Source organism: Corvus kubaryi, unplaced genomic scaffold (assembly GCF_017639235.1).
Source record: "Corvus kubaryi isolate FWS band 111438036 unplaced genomic scaffold, C.kubaryi_AGA036_p1.0 137, whole genome shotgun sequence".
NCBI classification, from domain to species: domain Eukaryota; kingdom Metazoa; phylum Chordata; class Aves; order Passeriformes; family Corvidae; genus Corvus; species Corvus kubaryi.
In genome coordinates, this window is record NW_024580671.1 from 21,260,623 (window position 1) to 21,278,207 (window position 17,585).

Consider the following 17,585-nt stretch of genomic DNA (forward strand, 5'->3'; position numbering starts at 1 on the left):
CAATGCCTGATGACAGGGAATACAGGGCATTCAAGGACAGTAAGGCCAAAGCAGAGAAATTCAGTGCATACTCTGCATAAATCTTTACTGTTGAATGTATTTTTCAAAACATTCTGCATTTCACAGGTATCATAACAATTTTGAAGGACTGAAATACGGAGCTGCTTTAATACCATGTTTTCCTAAGAAAGCAATCTGACAGCCAAGGTTATTCTTTGTTAATCGCTAGCGGTGATCTTTACACATATCTTGAGTCAAGGTTTTATTTAAAATGTTACTTCCCATGCTTTGTCACTATGTCCTACATTGTGACTTTATATGCTTTATAAATTCAGATTCTAAGGCAGTATCTTTTTTCTTTCTTCCAGTATTATGCCAGTATTCTTGCTTAAATCCAGACATTTCACCTATGTTTTTCTTTTTTATTTCTAATTGTTCGCAGTAAAAGACAGTAACCACTCCTCACCTGGCAGAGCACAGTTTGTCTGTATTGATTAAATAGGATTTTAAGGCAAACCTCAGAGTCCTCTAAAGGATGAAGTCATTCATGTTTGAATGACACATTCAATTGCTCTCAAGAAGGAGTTTCTAATGCTGTTTAAATTTGCTCAAAATCCACCAAGACTGAGGCAGAAAGATTCTACGGTCAGTGATGTAGCCCAAGCTCATTGACGTAACTCTGAAGTGTAGGTTAGCAGATATGATGGGGATTTTTATTTGTTTCACCTCAAAAGATTATTTGTACATTTATACAAAACTTCATTATACATCTTGTAATTAGTCTCATGCATGTGAAGGCCTGAAGGTAGGGAGCACTCTGTCCTATACTGTTCTGTATCATTTCTCCTGTAAGAGGTCTTTATCCCCATAGAAGGGAGGAAAGAGGAAATGTGTTAGGGAGGATTCTTTAAAGGAAAGGAAGGATCATTGTTTTTCCCTGAAAGGAACACTCTCCAAGGAGAACCCTAACTCTCTTTAGTTAAATATAAATATGAAGTCCCAAGTGAAGGCTGCTATGTCCTCTATGTTCAAAAAAATCCCCAGTGACCTATGATGCCAGTGAATACTAGATATTTACCTCATCGAACCAGAGAGGCATTCAACAAACTCATACTCAACCCTGCCAAACAAAAGTTCTGTTTCACAAAGAACTGTTTAAATGGTGGAACTGGCTGTTATGATGTGATACAGAGACAAAAAAATTCTATAAATACAGTCCAAAAGGATTAGATTGACAGAATAGTGGCAGATGGGTTGGCTTAGTGTGACGAAGTAACAGGTTTGGTGTCGACATGCAATTTTTATACTAAGTTTCATAAACCAACTGCCACAAAACAGCAGGAAATCCCACGTTTCCTGTTTCTTGCACTCCTTCTCTAAACATCTTCTGCTGGTATTGACAGTCCTTAATATGACAAACTCTTTATTGAGCATGATGATCCTTACCTTAGGAAAGATAAGTATATCATGAAACCAGGAAAATTACATTAGACATCAAGAAGAGTTTTAGCTGCCATCTATCAAAGATGTCCTCTACTCATATGATTTACTGACCCCTAGTAATCCAGAAATAGTCATGGCACAGTCACTTTCATTCAGACAGATTTCTTGGTTAGAGTTATACAAAGCTTGAACTTTAAAAAATAAACAAAACCAAGGCATATATTTTTGCACAATCTTTTCTATCACAGAAAAATAAACTCACATACTACACAAATAAATTTCAAGTACCACCACTTGTGTAAATAAATTATTCCATATTTAAGCTATTCCTTTGTGGGTAGACTATTTTATTTTCACTCCACTTGTTCAAGACCAAAATTAAACACCACAAGAAAATTCTTCCAGAAAAAATGTAGCATTCATTAAATAATTGTTACACTTACCTGAAATGGCTTATTTGGTTTTCTAAAAGGGAGGAAAGTCTGTCCTTAATTTCCTCAAACCTTTCCTTCTCTTCCACAGATACTGTTCCAATTCCATCCGGCCTGTAATATTAAATATTTAATAATTGTTGATATGCCTTCATGTGGATTTGTCTTTGGACAATGATCTTTATTTCTAAAGTTTTTATTTAACATCATTGTTAACTCCCCTTTCCCTTTTCTCATTGTCTCAAAGGATAAGCAATTACTTGTGAATATAGTTAAAGAACAGGCTGCAACTGGACAAAGATTTTAACTTTTGAGCTGAACTTTTGAATTCAAGTCCTAAGTTTCTACATCATCTCTATATGAACACAAGGTAACATATAACTCTTGCAAATCCTTCCAAAAGACAATTTTCTCAAGAAAATTAGTACTATTGTCACAGTAAAGAGGCCTACTCAAATCTTGTTAAATTTCAACTCCTCGAATCTTCTGTTTCTTTTTCTAGAGGCACAATACAGCTAAAAGTGATTTTAAAGTAAAGGTGGGAGGGAAACTACAGTGAGAAAAGCCACAGCAGGCAACACCTAGGAATCCTACATAGTGGGGATAGTTTGAGTCCTCATCCTATACTGACAAATAGCATCATGTGTTCAAGACTTCCACATAGGCACAGCATCAAAGATGCAACAAAAAGGTCTTTAAAAAACAAAAGCACTCGCATTTTTTTGAACATCAAATTTAAGTCACAATAATTAAAAAATAAGGTTATATTTATTTATATTATATTTTATATATAATTATATATATTATATATATTTATATTTATATTTATTATGTTAAGCATTGTACTCTTATTGACCTGCTATATTGCATCATTCAGCAGACAAAAATAAAAAAGAATAAAAAACTTAGGCTAAAGTCTTAGCCTAAATGTGTTACTGATGTACTTATATTAAAATGGTGACAGAAGTTAAAAAAAAAAAAATTAAATACACAGTTCCCAAATATTATTTTTGTCATGCAGTCACAACTTCCCCACATACAGCATACTTGAAAAAGAAGTATCTGAAAACTTCCTGTTACATTCTTAACTTCCAGCTCCAAGATAACAAATCAGCTACTGCTTCTCACCTGAGTTTCTGAACCTGACACTATGTGTGGATCTGCCCTGTATTTGCTCCGGATCCTCCAAAACTATCTCAGTGTTTGTAGAACTGAGAAAATTGTAGTAAAATGTCATGAAGAAAGACAACATTCTTTCTTGGAACATTCTGATTGTTCCAAGAATCATTCTAGGATTCTACGAGTATCTTTTTCCTTTAACTTTCTGCACTATACTCAAATCTAGGAGGGATAAGTTGCTACCTGGTCATGACATAAACAATTCTCTCACCCTTTAAATCACTTATATTTGTGACCTGTCAAGTCAAGGTGGAAAGAATGCCTGAATTCCTTAAATTATTGTGAAGACAACAATAAAAAATCAGATGTGGTAGGTATAGTAGTAGTCAGGCACATCAATATACCATTGTATAAATTTGATGTGAAAGAGCAAAAAACTTATCTTCTCTCTTTTGATAGATGCCAGGATACTTCACCTCAGCATTCTGACAGATGGAATGAGCTCAAATTTAAGTAAATTGCACTGTCTGATTTCATTGTCAGGAGAGATTGCGCTCTGGACTGATAAAGTAAATAGTTCTGTCATATTAGGCCTCGCTGAGGCATGTCATATATATGTCAGAAAAGACCTAGGGGTCCAGATAACAGTAAGTGAAAAAGGTGAGCCAGCAGGATGTCATATCTGTCATCCTGCTCTAAGGCTAGGATCACTATGTACCAGAGACCTGTCACTTCACCGAGTTTGTTGTCACAAGGAACCTTGATGACAACAACTAAAATTTTCCGAACTGCTAAATATATGTTTGCATAGAAGCAGATATCCCAGAAGGAGTACACAAAAAGGCGTTGGAAAAGTACCATCTATAGCACTGAAAAACTCATCTATTGAAAACACGCTTTTAGAAAATAGCATGAAGTCTGAATCACAATTTTGTTTCTTCTTGTTGCAAGCCTTATTGCAACAAGAACATAAAAAGGCATTCTGCAACACAATTCTGAGACATATTGTGCTGGTGGTAATTTTTCTACTTATGGGAATATATACCTACTACTGATTAGAAAAGAATCCATGGAAAAAAGAATCTGACTCTGAGATGAGATGAAATATTAAAAATAGATGAATACTTCAAAATTCCCACTCATTTAATCTTTGAGATATTTTTTCTTTTTTTACTTTGAAGATTGAATAAAAAAAATAACACTGTTTTGAGCTGGTTATTTTTATTTATGAATTACTGTGCTTGCAAAGAAAATCAGACTCACACAGTCATTTAGTTTTCAAAGGTTTAGGTCATCCGTAAACTATGCAAGAACTATTTTGCAACTAAAAGCAACAACAAATGTGTCTTTCCTACTGTCTTAAATACGTGGTTGGGACTCGATTGTTTTCAATTCAAAACAAATACTAAGCTTTGTTATTGCAGCCTGGGACCTCTCTTACAAGAACTCGGCCAAGAAAAGTGATGGACTGTCTTAAGAAGAGTTTTCATTTTAACATCATCTTCTCAAGGTGATGGAGAGTGAATTTTCCTTTCCTCCACGCTCTTTTTCCTCCTTATTGTTCACAACATTTTTTAGAATTAGAGAACTAGGTGAAACAGTGAACACTCAAAACCTGAGTAGCCTTTTCTCTCTCACTTAGATTAGTTTTCCACTTTTTGAGAACTCTGTAAATTGGATTTGGATTGGCCTGTCTTATCTGCTTAGATCACAGTCTAACTGGCACAGATGTAATGTTATCTCTGGTCACAAGGCAAATTGTTTAATTCACTCAGACTTAAGTATCAAAAAATATTTGAAATGAATACCTCACAAACTAGAGCTAGTAAACTCAAGCAAAAAAGTAGCTGTTGGACCATAAACCACTTAAATAATGAACCAAAAATAAAGGTTGACCAGAATTTTAAAACTTATTTTTACTGCAAAAATCTTGCAAGATCGTTGGCCTGACAGCAGTTACTCCAGAGAAGCTGACTGATTAGCTGGTGGATTTCAGTTTTCCTGTTGCAATGGACTGTTTTTCCTCACTTGATATAATCCTTTAAGGATTGGAGTACGCTCTAGAATTATTTTGATCTCTAGACATCTTAAAACCTGCAATAATTTGCAGAGGTCACTTGATGAATTGTAGGATTAAGATTATTGTGAATACCTACAGCACAGAAGATAAAATTGTATTCCAGTTCCAATGGGAATTAGATATGATGGACACTGGGTTGACCGTAGATTGTTTCCAGCTCTCAACTTTGGAAACAGCTTCTCCTAGTGGCCTGTTGGAGAGTGAATTGTAACTTCAAGCAAGACTACTTTGTTAAGACAGCCTTGGAAATACCAACTGAATATGCCCGACTTTATGCCTCTGGAACATCATTGATACTGGTGCTTTTTTGCATCTTTATTTTAAAAGTGTTAAAAGTCTTTTTAATGAGCTTTCCTCATCAAAAACATAGACCATGACTTTGGTCTGTCATGAAAACAAAGAGTATGAGGAGAGTAATGCACAGAATGTATAGAATGTATTCTAACATACACACAGGTATGAAAAGTAAGGCTGACCACAAAGAATTTACCAGAGCAAGAAGAGAAATCATTATGAAAAGCAAAATAAAAGAAAAATACTTCAGCTAAGGTCTTTAAGACATTTCTGTAATGGACTACATTTAAAGGACATAGAAAAAACAAAACCAAACTTAAATGGCATCCTTTCTCCTAGAAACAAAGTGTTTTAGAAGAGTTCAGTGCTTTCTAAGAGAACTTGTTTTTATATTCAGCAGCATGTACAATCAAATAAAAGAACAGTGACAAGTTTCAAATTAGCAAGATAAGAATTTGACTGCTCGTTTCTTAGAAAACCAAAGATTAAATTTTTTAGAATTTGATGTAGAATTTTTATTATCTATTTATAGGACTTAATATTCAAACTTAAATATCAAAATTTTCCTTTAAAATGCAACTGTATTAAGGCTTTTGCAGAGTTCACTGTTTGTGTTACAGAAACCTAAGAACGATGATTTCCACTATCAGCATAGAAGCAGACAGAGCAGACGTCTTTTTGTTACAGAAAAAGAAGACAGTGCATTACCACATGGCATTCAAACACAGCTTTAATCAGCAGACACTTGAAGACTGAGCATTTTGTTTTTTATATTAACTATTCTTCAAATATTCTGACATAAAACTGGCACAGTGGAGCCTTCTGCTGTATGCAGTTCTCAGTCTGCTCTGACATCTGCTTAGAGGTCATGCCCTTTTTTCACAACTGAATGAAAAATACCAATTCTGAAGGTCACAACAGCAGATTAAGATCATAAAATTGGGTTATTTTTAATAATATTTCATGCAGTTATATTTTAGGTGGGATTTTTTAATTCCCTTCTACTGAAAAGCAAAGCATGTAATAATATAATATCATTTTACCCAATGTACAAGGGTATGTAAAGGCAGTAATCAGTTGAAATTAATGACAAAATATTGCATAATGTTTAGAGATGGTAAGTGTATGTAACAGCAATCCTTCATTGGCTAAGATGGCAAGTATAACCTTAAACAGGCAGAACTTTTTTCTGATATTTCTTAATAATGTTTGAATTATGTTTACTTTTCTATTGACATTTTCTCTGAGGCTTTTCAGCACAGATTTGTTTTGAGACATTGAAAAATGTGCCTCTGTTAATAATGTAGTGAGGACATGTTTTGTTATAACACTTTTATAGCTAGGAACACTTTCCAACACAGGACAGTAGCCTTCCTTTAAACAAAGGTGAAGTCAACATGGCTTCAGCTGGCACCTGCAACAAGGTGAAGTGTTTTGCTTCTAGCTTTGAATACAAGAGAACCCCACTGATAACTTTTTTCTAGCCACTTACAAGAGTAATACATAGAAAACTGTGCCACTAGTTGAATGACATACATTTAAAAAAAAAAAAAAAATTATATATATATACATACACGAAACCAGTTACTCCAAATGTAACTACTTAGAGAGGTCTCCCATCAGAGGCTTGGGGCTGTGATGCTCATAAGCAGTTTAAGCGTTACTACATATTGTTTATGAAAGACACCAAATGAAGGAGAAACCATCAAGATATAGACAACCTTAAAGATAAGTTAGTCAGAGAAGAAAATACCTATTCAGAAGTTCCAGAAAAAAATTCAGAAGAGACAGAGCAATGTAATGATATTATTTGCTTTATTTTTATGAAGTTACTTGTCCCAGATTTAAACGAGATGATTTCTCTGAACATTCTTTTATGACTTGACACAAAGTGTAAAATTGCAATAAACGTTTCTTATCACAAAACACTGAAAAATTAAAAGAAATATATGAATGCATAGCACTCTCCAAAGTTTCCATAGTTTCACTTCTATTGTACGTCCCTTTATTCCACTCTAAGATATTTCCACTAAGCATAACTAAAGCAAGAAGCCTGTCAGAGAGTCTACACTGCCAAATGATGGCAAGGACCTAAAAGTAGCTCTCAGAGAGGGCAAGGCTATTACAGACATAGAAAATGATTTTTTTGTACCAGTGTATTGTTATGAAGCAAGTTATTATGAAGAAGACTTCTGTGCTGGAACCCTTCTTTTCTCATAGAAAAAGAATTCTTAATTTTCAGCACAGAATGTTTTAAAAATGAAAGCAACTTTAAAAAGCCCTTATGGAACAAATCAGAAAAACAGACAGCAGAAAGTTGCTAGGACCACCTGGCAACCTGAATTATCTGTGGTTATGTGAAAGTTCTCATCGAGAACTGCCATCCTCCTGGGGCATGGGAGATCAGAATCAGAATGGGAGGATAAAAATCAGAAAGTCTCCAAGGAGCTGAGGGAACTACAAGCCAGTAAGTATTACATACATCCCAGAAAATTAGAAGGAACTATAATATAAGGATATTTAAGGATAAAAGTAAGGATATTTGGGTAAATATTATCTATTGTCAAGTGTGTATGGCTTTGAAGCCATAAGACATAGAAGTCTTACCTTGTGATCATGAAGTTCTCTGAAAGGATTGAAAACACGTGGATGAGTGTGACCTGGCTCATATGAGGTACCTGGATTTCCAAAGCTCTTTTTCCAGAGTCCCTAACCAAAAGCTTTTAAGGCAATTAAGCAGTGTCTGAGTAAAAGTCCCTACATTTACATTTAAAATTAGTGGTGAGTAGGCGTTGTGAAGGTATGTTATCAGTAGAGTTCTGCAGAGATCTGTTCTAAGACTTGTGTTGTTTTACAGTATTCATAAATGACCTGGCTAACAGCTGAGAACTGAGGTGACAGTAAAGGTAATTTTAATGACAGTTATGTGGCATAGTGTGGAATTCCAGAAAGACCTCATGAAATCGGGTAGCAATACAACAGCAAACAATGATAAACATAGATAAATGTAAGGAAAACACAGTAGAATGGAGATCCCGATTTTATGATGGTTAATTCCATGAAATTATCCCTGTTCAGCAGCAATCAAAGGAGCAAATTAACACTGGGAAACACCAGAAAAGGACAAGGAACTAGCAGAAAACTTCCATCCAATGCAATCAGTGCAATGCTCCCTTCTAATTCTTGAATCTTAAATAGCAAAGAGACAGAATAGGATTTTTCATTTTTCTTCTTTGTCTTTCCAACAGCAACAGAGCATGAAATGAGATGTGTAGGAGTCAAGTTCAAAGCAAGAGTTCTTCAAGCAAGAGGAGGCTGAGTTGTGGAACTCACTGCCAGAGGTGTTGAGGGTGAAAAGGGCTTACAGAGGTTCAGGGGTGCAATAGACAAGTACCTGAAATAAAGACTCACTCCAGGTTACCAAACAGGGCATATTCTGAGCTGCAAAGAGTCGGGAGTCGGAAAGAGGAAATATTGCACATGCTCGCCCTTCTTTTACTCCAAGCAGGTCAATGCTGGAGAGAGATGACTGACTGGCTCAGAAGAACCCTGACTCAGTATGACTGTTCTTCTATGGAAACACACACGTGCTGAAGCTCTTACAACAAAGACAACCCCCCACCCCCCACATCCATCTTCAGTTATATACTGATTTTTGTAGCATTACTTTCACATTCACTTCTCGTATCTGAATTTCCAATACATCAGATATCTTTCTGAATACAAAAAGGTATAACAAGGGAATATGCTCTAATTTTGAATTTTTCAATTCAGTCTGTAACTCAGCAGGTGGAAAGAAGTCACTTCACACTTCATGTGATACCCACCAGCATTCATTTCAGACAAGAGGGCCTGAATAGAAGTCACAGCATGAAAAGTAGACAAGAGTGAACATGATGGGGAAGAAAACAATAGCTCCTACCTGGACTGTTTAGACTGAAATGTCAGCATTCAGGAATGTCCTATAGTTCCCTGTTCTGCCCATTTCACTTTTACCAGCAATAAGTTTATGCATAAGTGCCGAGCAAAAAGTTTACTTGTGAACTAACGATATTGATGAGGACTATATAGAATATGTCATATAAGTGACCATGGAATATTTCAAAAGAAAACTATTGTGATGGGAAGCCAAAGGAGATGCTACTGTAAAGACACATAGCATGAGAAGTACAGACAATGAAAGATGATTTTATTTATGGAGAAAAGAAGAAAAGAAAACAGTTGACTCAAACCCAAGGATGTATATTTGTTTAAAGACAGCACAGCTATTCTTTTAGTGAAGTATTTTCCTTTTTGGCTATTCAGGAAGAGAATGTCTTAAGACTGTCATCTACAAAAGCAGAAATACCTTTTACTACATAAGCAGTTTGTTAGCCCAGTTGTAATGGACTAACTTATGAACGGGAAAGGAAAAGGAAAAATAAGCTTTGAATTTCTCAGTCTAGGACTCCGCACATTGTGTTTGACCCTGAGTAAACATTTCTGTTCCCAAACCAACAGCACTGGCATAAAACACACAAAGTACCAGTACACTTGATAAATCTAGCAGAAGTTGTTGCCTATATCTTAGGAAAGAAAAAAAAGAAGCTGGGGGCTGTTCTCTGGTCCTGAGATCAGGAGACAAGGGTTGCTGCATACAGCCTACACTGGAGCACAGCTCAGGTCTCCTCTGTGCTCCAAATGTCCATGAAGCTCTAAGACAATAAAACTTCTACATGTTTACTCCAGGTGTTTTGAAATAAACCCATGGTAACATGTTAAAGTCTGCAAGAGCACTGCAGCCTGCAGAGTGAAACATGTTTCAAGTCCTAGGGTGCAGCAAAACAGCACAGGAAATACCTGAAGGTTCAAAAATATGTTGGAAGAGGTTTGAAAACCTATGAGGGGTGGAAAGAACCAAATCTGATTCAGACTGAGTTTCTCCTCACCAGAAATGAAGGTGAGAGACACTTGTATCTGATCGTTTGACTGCTGTCACTAGATTGCCTGTTATTTTAAAATTCATACATAAAAGAAATGGACAGTATGAACTACAGATGCGGCTGCATTTCTACATGCTCCTCCACCACCTGACTTCAAGATCAATTTTGATGATCTTTCTCAGGCTAGGGGAGGGTCTAAGATCCCTCTGTGAAGCAAAGGTGACATATAAATTAAATACATCATGCCCGGAGTATAAAGCCCTTTGTTCTGTGGTCTTTCTGATTCACAGCCTGACTTACAAAACAAAGATGAATAACGCCAGGGACCAGCCTAGAACTTTGGCCTGTTGTGCATTGTCTGTGAAATTCTCTTATACCTCTTACTTAGTGCTGCAGTGAATGAATGAGTGGGTATATTATGCGCCCATAGATGTGTGTCTGTCATTCTGAGTGAGTGTATCTGCCTCTGTCCTTGACTTACTTTTTTTCTTTCTTCATGTTTCTTTTTCTTCCTTTTTACAATATCTCAGTTCTAGTCAGACCCTCTCTGTTCAACAATTCTTTTATTCCTAAAACACTCATAATGCTATTCAGAGAATATCTGTACAGTAGGAATAGACAGAATACAGAGTGCTTACCACTGTGTAAATGATGTGCTCCCTGAGATATTTTCTTGCACTGCGTGCATGATTGTCCTTCACTCAAATTATGAAATAAAAAGAAATGTATCTACCTTTCTTTTGAATTCTTGAAGTAAGTTTGAGCAATTATCACATATGTTTGTCTTCTTAGGTTGAAACCAATAATAAAAAGGCGAGAAACAACGAAGACTTAGACTCAATAGCAAATACGAATGTGTCAGCTTCTTGAGGAATTGACAAAGAAGCATGCTTTTACAGAGAATAGGTTACCAAATAAAAGCCAGAAATCTCCTACCTCACCAGTATGAATGTTAAGATTCTTGACAGCATTTCAAGCACATTCAAAAACATTTCAATTTTGGATATTATTATCATGTATTATACATTGTTAATCTACCACTGTGAAATCACTCAGGTCACAAATGCCCAGCTCCAGATGAGACTGACTGAGCCAGTGAAGGAAACAATATCCTTCCTAAGGATTGCCTCTTCTTCTCTGGCTTGAGGACAAAAAAGCCAAACCCCCCAGCCTCCTCAATACTTCAGCCTCTATTGCTGACTGGTTGCAAAGCAACATAAGCATACATCTTGGGCAGAAAATCTCTCTCTTCCAATCCCTACCAAGAATCAGTCTGGGGATTTACTGACAGCAACACAGTAATTTCTTCTTGGGACTGTGATTTTTTTCCCTAGTGGCAGGATTGGATCAGTTGGGAGCATCTATTGGGTTTCTCCTTGCTATTTTGGGACTTCTTAAACACATTCCACATAGCAGTCTACAACTCTAGTACACAAAACAGGTATAAATGCATGTTCTCCTATAATTTGATAGATTGCCTGCCCCACTCCCCACTCAAGCACAAGGAAGACAGGGAGCAAGTTCACTGAATTGTCACTGTGATAGTCAGAGACCAGAGCACGTGCTCTGAGGTGAGGCTGAGGGAGCTGGGCTTGCTCAGCCTGGAGAATAGGAGGTGTTGAAGTGGACTGAATGACAGCCCTCCAGGTGTACTGGGTGGTAGACAAGAGGCAGTAGATATAACTACACTGAAATTAGACAGGTTCAAACTGGGTAAAGCCCTGACTGGAAAAAGCCCTGAGCAACCAGGTCTGACCTTGTAACTGACCCTGCTTCATGCAGGAGGTTTGCCTAGAGATCTCCTGTGGTCCCTCCTGAGCTGAGCTATCCTATGATTTGATGTGCAATAGCTGCTCTCCAGCAGCAGAGCGAGTCCCCTCCCATCTGGAATAAGACATAGATGAAGCAGTGCTTTTTTTAAAGAATGTGCAAAAATAGCAAAGCAACAACTTAGTTTCTTTCTAAGTCTTTCACTTGCAAGTGGAATGAAGATATCATCCCAAGACAACCACTGTGGCCAAAAGCTCCTGAAATTGTCTACCTGTCTAGTGGAAAGGATTCCAGAAGTGTCCTAGCTCTTCCTGGCTGGAGGTTACACCTAATTCCCAATATATATTATTTCAATCTGTGATAGCACAGACAGAAGAACTCAGTATAGTATGATTAGTTGCCAAGCTACAGACTGCAGAAAAAGAGTCATAATTTCCCTTAAACTGCAAAATTGTTACTGGAAACACCATTTAGTACCACAACATAAATGCAGAATGAAGAAAATTACCCTTTTAACAGGATGAGATCCTTTTATCTTGAAAACACTTTGCATTAAGACAGTACACACTGAAAAGAGATTTTTTTAAACAGTAATCTGTATGGGACCTCCAGTGCCCCTGAAGAAACTTTCATGAACTGATTTCTGTTGCGTGCGGTTCCCTACCTGGTGAACGCAAGAGCCTATGAATACTTTTACTCAGACTATGCATTTAAATACTTCGGATTAAAAAATATATCGTCAAATTACCTGTTACCATGAACATGAGAAGCACAAAATGCAAAGCTGTAGTGGAGCAAGGTTGGATCAATGACAGAACCATTTTCTGAATATTCAATCAGTTCATCGAGATAGCAGAGATGGCGGTGACAGCCTCTCACTCCGTAGCGAGCACAGTATTCATCTAATACGAAGACCTGACCTGGGCTAAACCAGCCCTGAAAGGCAAAAAACCACACGGCATTTTGAGATTTATTTTCCCACTCTCAGCTTTAAATCAAACAAAGAATAGAAACATAGATTTTTATGTCCATTACATAAACTTTTTATATTAGAATGATTTACATCTGACTAAGGCTGACAGCACTGGAAACTAGATCCCACAATAGCCCTCATACTGAAAGGATTAAATGTCAGGAAACTATTTGCAGTTACGAGTTACCACTACTACGAAATACATAGTTTACAAAAAACATGCTAATACATCCAAAGTCTGGTACAGATTAAGTTATATATCAAAACCTAATATAAACTAACACTTTAAACCAATTAATTTTGCTTTAGTAATCAATTTTAAGATACAAACTAACATTTGGGTAATGCTGAGGGACATTAACATGGACATTAAAACAAGCTTTCTGGATGTTCAGTGGCTGCAACTTTAATATTTTGACCACAATTCAACCCTTTACCCATGTAACATGCATACACTTTTAACAACTTTTAAACAACATTTACGAGGAAAGAGATACAAAGCTAGGTAGTTTGTTAAAAGCCACCTGAGTAAGATGAGTAAGATTTGACCTTAAATGGTAATTAGATACTCTCAGGCTTACTGAGAGCTTTCTTGGTCAGAGTTTTGATGAGACTAGAACAGCTTATCCCTGACACAGACATGAGCATACAGACTCCTTCACACCACAAAAACAGTTCTTGAATGAATCCATAGTGTAAAAAATATAATTGAGTCTTGATGCAGAAATATGATAAAAAGTAGCACAGTGAGCTCCCAAAAAGCAGCATGGAGAAAAACCTCAGAAAACTACAACTACTGCATAGCAGTTCTACATGAGCATTTTTCCTTGTTCTTGTTTCAATTGTAGTAATATTTACCTCTCATCATCTCTCATCATTCCATCTCATCAAATGGTTAAGAGAGATTGAGGAATACCTGAACTCAAATATACAAATAACTTGGATAAGCAAAATGATTTTGCAAAGCCATGAATTTATAGCATCAATATAGCAGCTGAAGACCAATATTTACCTAACGCTTGTGAATACTTCTGCAAAATCAGATGTTTAATACTTGTACAAAATATCATCAAAAATAATATTGAACAATACTTAAAAATACATTCACATCAGTTTTAAAATATGTGTTCTAACTTTACTAAAAAACTTGTATGAGACAGGAATTTAAGCTTTATATCCTCCCCAAACTCTTAAATTTAATGTATTATCTGCAAACAAGAACACCTCAAAGGTATTTCATATTTAATAAATTTGTTTCCTCCTAATTAATTTCTTCGAAGTCAATCTTTCCACTGCCTTTAAGGAGCTTCATCTGTTTCTGGAGAACACTTAGCTTTATTACAGAACCCAGAGCTGTACTCAGCATTTTAATCTAGTATCTGATCATGTTGCAATGCCTCATGTAGCTTACACAGTGTTTGATAGAAAACATGGTATTCTATTGAAAGAAAGGAAAGGGATTTTAACTGCATTTCTGCAATAATATGTGTCCTAGCCCTAGATATAATCAACAGTGGTTACTGTGATTGATATTCTCCCAATATGTTGTCATTGTCACAGATCTCTCCCTACATTTTTATGGAAAACATAACAAAATGTCGCATTTCATTTCCTAGCAGTACAAAAGCAAACTATTAAAATTTCTGCTCATTCTCATCGGATATAATTGTGACAAGAATACAAAATTTTAAAGAACTCATTAATTTAACTTCACTCTCTCTTAAAAGATGTGTTTGTGTGGTCATTTTTCATATAAAGGTGTGCTTTCCTTGCCCTTGTCCATATCATGCACAAGACTCTCAAACACATAACAACTTTATCCTACAAAGTATTGGTATTAGATAACCACATATTTTTTATTTTATAATTGACAAAGCCTCCCAAACCCCCCAGCCTCCTCAATACTCTCCCTATACCAAGAAGAATGTAGAATTGAAGAAATTGAGGTTATATAGTAATTTAATATAGAACTTTGTATAATATTAATTCTTACATGTTACTTTTTTTTTTACAAGTTGTATGTGTGGTTACACTGTATTTGTTAAAATAAAGGGAAGAATTAATTATAAAAATTATGGGAAATGAGCTGTTAGAGAAAAGAAAAATCACACTCATATGTCCATGTATTTTATTGTTACCTTGACATTCCCAATATTTTAAAAATCAAAAAATATAGTTAAATATGCAATTAAAAAAAATTATCACCCATTCCACTTATTAAAAGCTGAATTTAAAAAAGAATGGTAAGAAATACATCTGCTTTATGGTTGCTATAGCACTGTGCATTTCACCTAACCTCTTCTAAAAGTTCCTGATTTCAAGGTTATATTAAGTGTCTTACTATATTATTATTATTATAAAAAAGATTTTGACCCCAATGCACTGGTAGAAAGCTAACCATTTTCTCTTTGAGTTCCAATTACTTTGTACAGATGTACCTTCAGGCCTCTTTGATTCAGTGTGCAACCCACAGACAGAAAATGACTCTTTTAACTTTTCTATATGTATGTATCTGGCAATATTTTAAAAGGGAGACAACTGTCATCAAATAATAATTTTTCACCTTTTTAAAAACTGAAAACAAACCTAAAAACTCCAATTATTATCTTTGTATTACAAGACTAGTCAGAAAAATGGAAAAAAGAAGTATAAATACCTATTATGTTTTTTGTTGCTGTTGGGACAGTAAAGTGAAAAAAAATTATGTGCTGTGAGGCATTTTAGATCTTTAGTGAGAGATCACTCTTTCAGACATGATATCAGGTGAAAAATAAAGCCTCAGGAAGTTATGAGGTCTAACCCACACAAACCTGTTTAACGAGTGTGTATAATCTGATAAACTTCCACAAGATTGTTGCTGGTTTTCTTCCCTAATGAAAACAAAACCTGAAGCAGCCCCATCCTCAACTAGTTCACAAAGCACAGAATAGAAAATGATTGTAGGAAAAGGAAACTGCAGCCAACATCTTACCTTTAATGATGGTAATTACGGTATTTGAATGTGGAAAACATTCATTTTGATACAGACATCACATTCTATTTGCTTTTGTTTAATAATTATACTCCCCTTTGTTACTTCCAATTCAGGTAGTACATATAACCCCATATATCTATATTTCTTACGGATCTGCCTCCCTTCGTTGGTGTTCCTCCTTCACACCAGAGTGGAATGAAGCATTTCAAGACAGATGAAAATGTCTGCAATGAGGCAACTACATTTGGACCTTAAAATGTCTGTACAGGTGTCAGTAAATCCTATCACAGGAGTTCTTACCATTGTCAAAACCTTCTGTTTTTATCCAAACCTCCCCAGAGGACATGATAAATTTCAGCCGACAAAACTGAAGACAGTTTGTGTCTCTTTGCTTCCTATTGAGTGGCACAGCAGCCGCTTGCAAGTATATAATTTTCAAATTTAAAACCAATCGATTGGAGCCTTTATTCCAACTACAACTGCAGCTGTTGAATGAACAAGGAAGAAAGGACTACTTTGTTACAACTATTTCGCACTTCTTTATATCTATGTTCCAGCCAGTACTCACCAAACAAGAATAGGAGTCATTCAATCTGTGATCCAAGGTCTGTCTCTGAAGCAGTCTAAAGAGGGAAGCATGGTCAAATTTGCAGGGATTAGCAGAAATAAACTCATCCATGCCATGTTTCTGGCCACGGTCTGTATCTGTTATACAAAGGAAAAACGTGCAGAGCAATACACGTGAGTGTCTGTTCAGACTTACAAACACCAGTATATGCATGGCATATGAGTCTCAATATCTAAGCTTTCTTGAAAGTATCTCAAAAAAATAACTCATATAGAGACATGCTTGCAGGTGAATTATTACAGAATCTTGATCTTTTAATCTGAAAATATTACTGTATTATTTTTCTATCATACCAATCTACAGAGTGCAACAGTGAAAAAAAAATTGCTACTCACTGACAGATAAACCAAAATTTAGAAAGGTTGCCAGAAAACACAACATAGTACATTAAAAAGGTCTTAAAGCATTGTTTTCTAGTGGGCTCTGCAAATGTTTCAACTTAAAAACAATGCTATAAGTAGAAAAGAAAAATATTCTGTAATTTCCTGGTTTAGTATGGCTCTTTTTCTAATTTTAGCAAAATAAGCACAAAATATGAGGGAAAAAAAAAGAAAAAAACTGAAAAAAACCCCCAACAGGTTTATGCATTTATTTCTTCAAAAATGAAAGAGCATCTTTACTGCAGTTCAAAGTACCATTTAATAGAAATATTCATCATGGCTTGAAGCCTACTTCTCAAATGGCAAACTGGAGCAGAAATGAACACACTGGCTTGAGCTAGGTCATTTCCAGCCTTCTTTTTGTACTCGGCTTTTAATGAGACAAACCTTAATGTAGTAATGGCAAAGAGCTCCTTCAACCTTCCAGCAAAGTGTACTGAAAAAGGGAGCAGCATTTTTGTGTAAATAAATTGAGAAAACATACCATCCCAAATGGCACTTCAATCAAAGACCCAAATTTATTGTTCTTCACAGATTGCATCTTTCAACGCCTTTAAACCCCGCGGGTTTA

The 17,585-nt window shown here is 35.8% G+C and overlaps 1 protein-coding gene across 24 annotated transcripts in view; it reads right to left on the reverse strand.

Annotated features, from left to right (window-relative positions):
* CADPS2 (calcium dependent secretion activator 2) overlaps positions 1–17,585 on the reverse strand; it is a 294,985-nt gene that overhangs the window by 79,455 nt on the left and 197,945 nt on the right. For all 24 annotated transcript variants that reach the window (XM_042018140.1, XM_042018137.1, XM_042018148.1 and 21 more), the window contains 3 exons: positions 16,575–16,711; positions 12,808–12,995; positions 1,887–1,988 (listed from right to left, as the gene is read on the reverse strand). In XM_042018140.1, coding sequence (XP_041874074.1) covers positions 1,887–1,988; positions 12,808–12,995; positions 16,575–16,711 — 427 coding nt within the window. The remainder of the gene's footprint in view (positions 1–1,886; positions 1,989–12,807; positions 12,996–16,574; positions 16,712–17,585) is intronic.